An 11,446-nucleotide genomic window follows, 5' to 3' on the forward strand; every position below is an offset into this window, starting at 1 on the left:
TCCCGATGGTTAATTCTGACTCGATCGCCGAATGACGAGGGCGACGCCATGTTTGTTTATAAACAGTGAAAGTAGTCCCTACTTGACCTTTGATATTTGCATCTCTATCCGCATATGACCCCAACTGATATCGTTTTTATCCGTTGGCTTTATCCTGCCGAGAAACCTACCCATTATATGATAAAATTCTTTATCATACGTTTGCATGTGGTAATATACAAAAGACTTCTTGAAATCTACGAGACCGCTGTTGCAAGCGAAAACTCCCCGTTGGTCAAATAACAAGAATGGCCCTTTTCTGAAACGAGCAGTCTCGTTTGACGGGTTAAATGAGAAATTTACAGTTTATACCGAAACATTTTCATGCGAATAACAAACGGCAACAAGCGATTTTAACTCCATAAATGACCATCTATAATTATTTGCGAGTAGGTAACTCTTGTATGACAATAGTTCCTTCAAAGTGATATGTTCACTGCAGTGAAATATCAAGTGTTGTGTTCACTGCAATGAAAATATCACTTTTTTCAACTTCTTTCGCACTGAAGTATATTATACAACTGTATTTCGTAACTGAACGATTTATTTATTATTGTAATTATCTCACAACAAACGTATCTGGAATTTCAAATCTTGGTTAAAAAAGGTTCACCGTGTTTCACACGCAACGTTGAGCATGTTCTGTTTGTGGATCATGTGCATACCATCTGAACGGAAGCAGAAAATGGAATAAGTTTATAAATAATGATACGTAAGTATATTTATTCAATCAAATGATTACTTATGACAGGTCTGGGAAGGATGGACACTTCTCGGTTGTTATTTGCTTCCTATTCCTCACGGCACTACAAACATGTTTGTAGTGTGCGACAAAGGTATATTTGCCTCGTTCCCGATAAAAAGGACAAGAAGCTTGTAACGTTTCTCTACATAAAGAAAAGTGAACAGCTAAAATCATTTTTATTCACTAACACGCGACCCAAGCTTTTATGACTACACGCGGAGAATCACCTTTCCAAAACAAAGACCCCACCCTCACGAAAATATAAACCAAGACAATTAAAAAGCAAAACAAGACAACATCAACAAAAATGAAGTACAGCGCAAAGAAAACAACTACAAATATCCCCAAATACACAAACACAAAAATAAAGCAAACCTATTTTCATAGCTACATGTAAGTCTGATGTTTCAGTTAACTGTGGAGACCCACCTTCAATAAACAGGACCGAGGTCTCGGCTACCGACGGGTTCGTCAACGTGACTGTTGAGTACACGTGTAAACCAGGGTATGCACACGTGTCAGGATCAGCCTCCATCACCTGCCTCGAAACAGGGACATGGGAAGAAGCGGGGATACATTGTGAAGGTACACAGGGACATGGTTCTATAAACATGACGTCATATTTCGATTATTGGATTAAAATTCTTTAAAAATGTGTCATCATCTTAAGAAAGAAAAACACGTCTTTGCATTATTGGTATGAAAAAGGCAATGTAAGATGTTATAGATGACAATGTAATTTAAGTTATAATTATATTATCTGGATTTTGGAACCGTTGTTCAAACCTGCGTTAAAGTAAACTCACATACTCCTGTTGAATAGCAAGAATATGGAGACAGTGTATCACATTGTAAATGACATCGGTACGCATCTACTTTTCATTGCCCATTGGGCATAGACATTTGTTTTTCTTAAGTTTTAGTTTAGAATAGGTATGAACGACTTATCAGTAAAACCATGTGTCTGCGTTGCTTGTAGTCGACTGTAGCAGTCCACCAGTTGTTACCAACGCTGTTGCCATCACTGACAATACAACACTGAACAGCACCGCGGTGTACAGGTGTAGCCCTGGCTTTACATATGTCAGTGAATCTACCAACATCACATGTCTGGCTACAGGTGTCTGGGAGACTCCCTTCACAGAATGTGTAGGTGAGTACCATGTATATGGAGGGTGTTGAGAACAATTGAGCGTGTTGGTGGAGTGTCAAAGAGCGCGCAGGTAAGCGTCATAGAGAGCGCAGGTGAGTGTCATGGAGTGTGTAGGTCAATGTCATGGAGCGTGTATTGTGAGTGGAATGGACAGTGTAGGTGGGCATCATAGAGATTGTAGGACAGCGAAGGTAGGCGACTGTAAATGCATACTAATGCACAAATTATGTTCATAGTGAACACTATTGAACACTAACCAAATATGCTTATTAACTGATTCACTCAGGCTATGTACATATTGGGTGAAATATGAGATTGGATTTTAGACAGATAGACTGAAATTCCTTAATTTATGGAAACATTTTTAATTACTTGCAGTTACTTTGATCTTCGTATTTATTGACTGAAAATTACAGTCTCTAAGGACATTGCCTATGTGAATCAGTCAATATACATTTTGTCTGATTGAAGACATTGACTGTAAGATATGATCCTCATTCTTGTGTGTACACATGTGTACATGGAATTTTAATGTATTTATGCCAAATGCGGCGTAAATCCATACTCACTCACTCACTTAATCTGAACAGGATCAACACGTTTTCTTTTTCGTGTTAGTCATGTCCATGTCATGGAAACAGAAATAAATGGAAGTTTAACAAAACTGTTTCAACGATAATGAAATGAATAGTGAATAATTATCAGACCACATGAATGCATATGTCAGTTCTGGAAAGAATGAACGCTTCTCAGTGACTATTAACAATGAAACCATCGATCAAATGAAGCGTCTATAAAAGCCTTCTTTTTTTTCAAATCGGGCTGCATTGATTTCCTGCTCCTCACGGCACCACAGACATGTTGGAAGTTTTACGACCAAGATATATTTGTCTCGTTCCCGGTAAATAGCTCCAACGACTATTTAATTGGAATGGGCGCTGTAGGTGGGCATCGTAGAGATTGTAGGACAGCGAAGGTAGGCGACTGTAAATGCATACTACTGCATATGAATGAAATACCATATCATATCTGAATATAAACTTTATATTGTTCTCACAGTGGAGTGTGGACTCCCTCCGCAAGTAACCAACACAAATAGGACTTACAACAGCACGTTGGTCAATAGCACCACGGAGTACACATGCGTTGGCAGCACTGCGCACCATTCAGGCTCAACACAGGTCACGTGTCAGTCAGACGGAAGTTGGACAACGCCAGATATTTCGTGTCTTGGTGAGACTAACCAAAGCTGATGTAAATTAAACATTTCCAGTTATCTTATACTCATAAGATGATCTTATATACAATGATTGTTAAACTAACAAACTGGTATATAACCCCTGTTCCGTGGACATCTTCCGACAGCCGTGTATGCCATACTAACCAATCCAAATTAGAATTATACATGAAACTAAACATGAATCTACATTTTCCAAAATTATGTTCATAATGAATATAAGATTGAAGGGCCATTATATATATAAATATCTGATGGTATTTAACACTAACCAAATATGTTTATTAACTGATTCACTCAGGATATGTACATATTGCATGTAAAATGAGATTGGATCATTTTAGACAGATTGACTGAAATTAATCAGACTCCTTAATTTATGGAAACATTTTTAATTATTTACAGTTACTTTGATCTTCTTAAGATCAAAGTAGAACCAAATTAAAGCGAGGAGATAAAATTATGGAGTCCAACTAGTTTCAATGAATCTGACTTAAATCAAGTCTCATTTTTCAGGCAATATGTATATTTAACCTTGCAACGGCACTATTTTCAGCCATATAGCAACGAGAGCAAGTTTATTCGTGAATACAAAGTTATATTTAAAAACAAATTTATCAAACATATTTTTTCACAACAATATGATTCATACAGTTTAAAACACGGACTATAGGCCACCAGTAACCATTGTAGGCTACCTCGCTGGGGATCATGGGGACTTACGGTTCCTAAGCTTCCTGCATGATACCCCAGCAGGATTTACGTCACTTTAGCTACTGCTGCTTGTGCACAACACTAGCCAATATGAAAAAATAGCTCAACAATGAGTTGGTTTAAAACACTGGTTAATGATATTACATTGATTTATGATAAGAATTACATGTCATGTTGGTAATGTTACGATCAAGATATATTTGTCTCGTTCCCGGTAAATAGCACCAACGGCTATTTCGTTTGTTAACATCACGGAATGTCAAAATAGAAAATTAATTTTGACATGGTACATACGATCCAATCGTAATTACTAAAAGATACATACGCCCTTTCTGAGAACGAAACAACAACATAAAGTACAAAAACATCAAAGAAAAACAAAAACAGTTAACAAAAAAAAAGAAACCAATCGTAAATCACAGCTATATACACAAACAGACATAAAGCAAAACAGTTACACTCATATCAAAATTAAGCCTCATGTTGCAGTTAACTGTGGAGACCCACCTTCAATAAACAGGACCGAGGTTTCGAGTACCGACGGATTCGTCAACGAGACTGTTGAGTACACGTGTAAACCAGGGTATGCGAACGTGTCAGGATCAGCCACCATCACCTGTCTCGATACAGGGACATGGGAAGACGCGGGGATACATTGTGAAGGTACACATGAACATCGTCCTTTAAACATGACGTATTACCATTTTTAGATTACAATTCTGTTTAAATTCTGTTATCATCTTTTAAAACATCTACTTGTTGCGTTATTGGCATGAACTGGAACAAATATGTAAAAGGTTATGGCTGACAGATAAATGTAAGGTAAAAAATCGGGATCTAGAATTTTTTCTCCACTTGTTTTAGCACATTGATGCTCTACAAGCACTGGCTGTGTAGGACTGTTTGGAAATTGGCTTAAGTAATATGAGGAGAGGATACGTCTGGTTTAGTCGTCGTTGGCGGAGTAATTCGCATCTAGAGTTTCCTCCCTTGGACTTGTCGAATCCTTTTGTCTTGGGTTCTTACCTAGATTCGCCCTGATTATGTTTCTAGATTTGTCAGCACCACACCCCAGTTCGTGTGATTCACCAGGAGTGGTAAACATGTAAGACATGCAAAGCTTCGAGCTTTCCTCCAAAGCCGAGCAGCCTACCCGTCATATAAGTTCAAACTGTTTAAAGTGGCGTTAAGAATATTGAGAAGGTGTAGGTAAAATGGGGTTTAATTATAACGTCGTGTTCAAGATTATTGCATTTATATACCGACGTGCATGCATGCGTCTGTGTATGTGTGGCTGCTTGTACTATACCAGAGTAATGACGATTTTATAGTGCTAGCCAACAGAGATACCATACCGCAGGTTAACACGAATACCCCACTCAGACACAGCATAATGACTCCGAGCCGACTAGTCCTTGTTTGAGCCCCCTGATGCCGAGCGCCAGGGAGGGTAACAACAAGTGCGATCTTTTAACGCCTTTTGGTATTACAAGGCCGGGGATCGAACCCCTAATCTTCCATTCTTAGGGCAGACGCACAATCCACTAGACCACGTAGGCGGGACAAAATATTGAAAAAATGCATCACATTGTAAGTGACATTGAAAGATGTACAGCTATTATCCCATGATCCATTCGAGTGATTTCAGGCTGATATATTTGTTTTATTTTCATATTCATTATATTTCAGTTTATTGTAGGCATACATTTTGTATGCTTTGTCAGTAAAACCATGTATCTGCGTTGCTTGTAGTCGACTGCAGCAGTCCACCGGTTGTTGCCAACACTGTTGTGATCACTGACAATACAACATTGAATAGCACCGCGGCCTACATTTGCACTCCTGGCTTTACACACGTCAATGGATCATCCAACATCACGTGTCTGAACACAGGTGTCTGGGAGACTCCCTTAATAGAGTGTGTAGGTGAGTACCATGCATATGACGGGTGTAGGTGAGTGCCATAGAGAATTGGGTGAGTGCCATAGATAGTTAGGTGAGTGTCATAATACATGTAGTAAGTGTCAGAGAACGTGTAACTAAGTGTCATTGAATGTGTGGGTGAGTGTCAAAGTGCGCGTAGGCGAGCGTCAAAGAGTGTTTAAGGTGAGCGTCAAAGAGTGTTTAAGGTGAGCGTCAAAGAGTGTTTAAGGTGAGCGACAAAGAGTGTGTAGATGAGAATAATAAAGCATGTAGGTGAGTGCCATGGAGCCAGTAGATGAGCATATACTGAAACAACACTGTACGATAAGTCAGGAAAGTGTCGATATTATATACAGAATATAAATATCAAATGTAATTCCCTCTGTGGCCTTACAAAGAAAATACTATGACCTTCAGAGAAACACTTAGAGAAGAAATGCTATATACTGACGGAAGAAAATAACTGTGTAACATTTAAAGTGGTGTAACTGTTATGTTGTTGAACATTCGTCTGATCAATGTTTTATCAATGTTATGTCATAACAAATTCATTAACAAAACCCATACCTGTAGCAGGAGACAGAGCGACACGCCCTGAAAGAAGGGTGGTGTAATAATTTACTTAATGTCAGTATCGGGTGTCTACACAATTTGCATGGATGCAGCCGTGCCAACGGCGGCGCATCGAAGACACCAGATGATTGAAAACAGCATGGGGGATGTTGTTCCAAATGTCAACCGATGACTGGTCCAACTGTGCTGGCTTTACCGACTGGTTCTGGTCCTGTGGTCGGCGTCGTAGCTAAACAATCACTGTGTGCTGTTCACGTTAATAAAAGACGTGTACGAGAACCATGATCCCAACAAACACGCAAACATCCAAATGGTGCACCGTTCATAAACATTCACGTGCAAATGGAGAATCACGACCTCAATGTCGAGGTGATATTTTCATGAATATGTATTGAAAGATGCATTATTTAGTTTCAAAATAAGTATATTTTTATTTAACGTTATATGAGGTGAAGTAAAATGGGGTTTAACGTCGCGTCCCAGATTATACAACTTATATAGCGACGTGCATGCACGTACATGTATGAGTGTGCCTGTTTTGACTGATGCTGATTTTATAATGTCAGCCCACTGAGATACCATGTCGCAGTTTAACGTGTATGCAAACCTCAGACAGAATATACTGCCTCCAAGACGACCAGTCCTTGTTTTACGCCCTTAATGCCGAGCGCCAGACAGAGTAACAAGAAGCACCATGTATATACTCAATATGCCCTTTATTTACAGTTGATTGTGGTGTCCCGTCTCACGTAAGCTCCACAAATATGACTTACAACAGCACGCTGATCAATAGCACCACGGAGTACACATGCGTTGACGGCACTGCGCATGCCTCAGGGTCAACAGAGATCACGTGTCAGTCAGACGGAAGTTGGACAACGCCAGATATTTTGTGTCTTGGTGAGAATATTCACACTATACAACTATAGTATAGTTTCACACCATACAGATAATAAAAGAAACTATTTCAAGGCTTTTTATACTTAGAAAATGCCGTGAAGTTTTCCCGGTAAACCACCGTTGACCAGTCCTAACACTATGTGGGGTGGTCGGGTAGCCTAGTGGTTAAAGCGTTCGCTCGTCACGCCGAAGACGTGTACAATGTGTGAAGCCCATTTCTGGTGTCCCCGCCGTGATATTGCTGGAATATTGCTAAAAGCGGCGTAAAACCATATTCACTCACTCACCTAACACTATGTTGATGTTGTGTAGACAATTCAACGAACACATGTTTTAGACGTGAACAAAAATGAGAATGCAGTGGTATACATGTATGGTAGGTACCGAATTCAAAAGACAACAACCAACCTCTTTCCCACTTCATTTTTTCTCCTCTGATCTCAACTGATCATTGTAAGCCCTTAGCGACTTTGCGTTGGTTATGCATGGCAAATCTAGAATTGTAAGGATATTTATTATTACTCGTCTTAGAATCCACTGAAGTCCACTGGTTAGGCCGTATGGATATCATGACGTCATAATGCTTGACGTGACGTCATATGTTTTGACTCCGAGCCGACCAGTCCTTGTTTTAGCCCCTTAATGCCGAGCGCCAGACAGGGTAACAACAAGTACCATCGTTTAATGTCTTTTGGTATGACGTGGCTGGGGATCGAACCCCGGACCTTCCGCTCTCCCGGCGGACACTTTACCATTAGACCACGGAGGCGGTTACTGACATATGTAAATCATAGTGTCATAAAGTGTTCTATCTAAATTCGCCTTGCGACAGATGCACTATAATACCAGTATAATATGACCGCAAACACTGATCATCAAGCGGTCATCCAAAATGTGAATTTCAAGGTAGTGTCAAATTTAGTTAATTTCTTTTATTAAAGTCGATTGCGGCAGTCCCCCGTCCGTACTTAACGCCAGTGTAACCATATCCGGCACCTGGGTGAACAGTTCAGCAATGTATGCTTGTCAAGATGGATTTACATCATCAGGTTCTGCCTCCGTTACCTGCGAAAAGAACGGTTCTTGGGAAATCCCTTCTTTTACGTGTGAAGGTAAGAATCATAGACTCATACTTAGATGTAGTCAGAATCGTACAGTGGGAGAGGCTTTCAGTAGATATTTCTTATACTTATGGAAAGGGGTTTGTCATTTGTACTGTGGTGAGAGTTAACAATACTCTGCCCTCTCACGACACGTACCTAATATTTTTTTACGATCAAAGTAACTTCGTTACATCATGGCGTGTCATCTTGACGTGAGAGGAAAGTCCGAAGTAATGCAGGTCTCAGACGTTTACCGCTTTCGTGACACACAAAAGCACGGGAATGGTGCTGAAAAACCTAGAATCGGTTTCGTAAAAAAGCTGAAATACTGAAGTGTCTAAAACTACAAATATTTCATCTCACGCAGTCATTAATTGGCAGGGTAAATGTTCCCACACTAAACTAAATGATGAATAGGATTCTGACATCAAGTTACACAAACACACGTTAACAATGTCAAGTTTACAAAGTCGCGATCAATGGATCCACCTAATACTATGGTTGTTTCCACTAAGAACTAATTACATTTATTTAAGATACAAACCAAGAATCGGAATTGATTCATGCACATTATGTCTTTGTGGCGTGCTTAATATTACATAGAAATTTCGTCTCGGCGTGTGTGCTTGTTCACAATTGCCAGACCAAGGTTATTGATGTAATGCGAAAACAAGTAGTTGACGTATTTTTAAATAACGACATCAGGTATCGTTATGTTGACCCTGATAAACTCAAACATGCATGATGTACTAGTATTTCCCCTCGCTCGGCAACCAAACCAAATTCATTTTGTAAACCCTGTGTACTACACACACAATACCTTATTTACTTCTCATATATTCATAGCCGGATTCCGGATTCCGGATTCCGGATTCCGGATTTCGAAAAACCGAGAGGTTGGGGGTTGCGGGTGCATAGCCAAGTCACGGAGTGGAATCATTCGTGACCAACTCGTGTTATTCCGGGACAAGCCGAATAGCGACTCGTGCCCCTATCATGGCCCATGGCCATTTTTGCGACTGGGTTACGTCTTAGCGCAAACGGGCATACCTAAAACAATTGTCAACTCGTTGCGTAATGGTTCACATTTATTTCCCCATATATTATATATATTTCAGATGCAATTTAAAGCACATCGGGACATGTGGAATTATACAGTATGATTGAACATATTTAACTGTGTCTTTGGTATATGTTTAGATGCAATACATATGTAAAATCAAAATTTATTTCTGAGGGATTCTTTGACGAAGAACTTGAAATCATACGCGCATCCTGATTGGTTTGTCGTATTTTCGCACATAACATTCATCGATAGGGGGACGGGTCTTCTTGCAAGTTACGGAAAGGGGCGAGTGGTGACGAATGGAGAGTGGAATGCGCAGTTAATATGCAAGGTGTCTGAGAAAGGCGTGCGCATTCGACGCCCCACCCAACCCGCTCCTCCCCACCCAACCCATCCCTCCCACACACTGGATCCGCCAGTGATGTCATGTATCCTTGTTACAGATCACGCGGTTCAAATGTTCTTGGAAAATGTAAGTTGTTCCTTTACAAACTCCTGTATTTATATGTCCTGTTTATATGTCAGTTGCTCTTGTTGCAGAGGCCCCGTTTCCCTTGACGACGTCATCATCTACACCAACAGAATTACCAGTTGATGAATACGGAAGAACGCGAACTGAAAAATGTATCTGTCGTTGCATCAACAAAGTGCCAAGAAAACAAGAAGACATTTTGGGAGAAATATCCAAAAACCTAACTTTAGACACGAAAACTCTGACATCCTTTATAATGTCAAAGGAAAGCCTTCCTGACGAGAGAAAATCATCTCATGGTATGGCTTATGTTGCGATATCAGTGATTGGAGTCCTATTCGGAGTGGTATTTGTATCGGATATATACTATTTAATACACGGAATAACACGACATTTCAGTGCACGGAGATGAAAGTCAAACTATGTCGTGGATTTTATAATAAGAAGCCCAGTAATGTGAGGCCTACACTGTATTTTGAAATAGGCGAACTGTGTCACGAACAGATGTGCGATTATAAACACGAATAACAATATTTACCGGCGTCGTGCATCTTGTTAAGGGGCCATTACACCAAACGGCGATCGCTCTGCGCTCTTTCTGCGTCCTAAAATTTGACTAGATCGCAGTGGGGTCGCCCTACTCAAGAAAACTCTCTTTTGGTGTAATCTCTCCTACGACCGTTCTGCCTTCCTTCTGCGACTAAATATGTTACTTTTGTCAATGTAACTGCGTTCCCTGAACGATCTAGGCGTTCACTGTGCGATATCTCTTCGCTCCCTCTGCGTTCCCTCTGCCTCCCCTCTGCCTCCTTATTGCAACTAACAACCGCGCTGCCACCCCTCTACGACCAATGGCGATCGCTCAACGACCTTTCAGCGATGCCTCTGCCTTCTTTGCGACAGCTGAACATCCTGACTATAAAAGGCTCATCTGCAGACGATTTTTTATCAGTCTATGTCAACTCCTGGTGATGCAACTAGTGATGAACAACCAGCGCTTGAAAATTGCTATCATACAAGGTCATCAAGCACTGTTGTTACACCAAATGAGTATTGGTATAATGGAACGCAAACTGAACAGACGAAGAAGGAAAATGAGAACCTGGTGGGTTCGCCCATGGTTGACGCATCAAAGAAGGTTCCAATTCGGACATTATAGCCAATTGTTGCACGAGCTACTTTTGGAGGACGAAGGTTCATTTTTCAATTACCTTAGAATGGAACCAAGAATGTTTGATGAAATACTTCAAAGAGTAAGCCCAACAATATTAAGACAAAATACTAATTACAGAGAAAGTTTGGACCCTGGTCTTAAACTTGCTGTGACTCTCCGATACCTTGCTACAGGAGACAAGTATCCTTCGTTACAATACCAGTATCGTGTATCACGTAGCACTATCTCTGTGCAGATGACTTTAAGAACCGATGGAATGTACCTCATGCATGTGGTGCTGTTGATGGAAAACATGTGACCTTGCGATGTCCCCAAAACACAGGAAGCTTGTATTACAATTACAAAGG

At 40.4% G+C, this 11,446-nt stretch overlaps 1 protein-coding gene across 1 annotated transcript in view; it reads left to right on the plus strand.

The window, feature by feature from the left end:
- The window catches only part of LOC139454287 (uncharacterized), an 82,013-nt gene extending 71,157 nt beyond the window's left edge, over positions 1-10,856 (plus strand). The window contains exons 14-18 of the mRNA XM_071235907.1: positions 1,196-1,369; positions 1,764-1,937; positions 2,997-3,170; positions 8,226-8,396; positions 9,994-10,856. Of these exons, the coding sequence (XP_071092008.1) occupies positions 1,196-1,369; positions 1,764-1,937; positions 2,997-3,170; positions 8,226-8,396; positions 9,994-10,337 (1,037 nt within the window). The 3' untranslated portion in view covers positions 10,338-10,856. The remainder of the gene's footprint in view (positions 1-1,195; positions 1,370-1,763; positions 1,938-2,996; positions 3,171-8,225; positions 8,397-9,993) is intronic.
- The last annotated feature ends 590 nt before the right edge of the window (positions 10,857-11,446 follow it).

Source organism: Haliotis cracherodii, unplaced genomic scaffold (assembly GCF_022045235.1).
Source record: "Haliotis cracherodii isolate W230 unplaced genomic scaffold, xgHalCrac1.p SCAF_10, whole genome shotgun sequence".
NCBI classification, from domain to species: Eukaryota; Metazoa; Mollusca; class Gastropoda; order Lepetellida; family Haliotidae; genus Haliotis; species Haliotis cracherodii.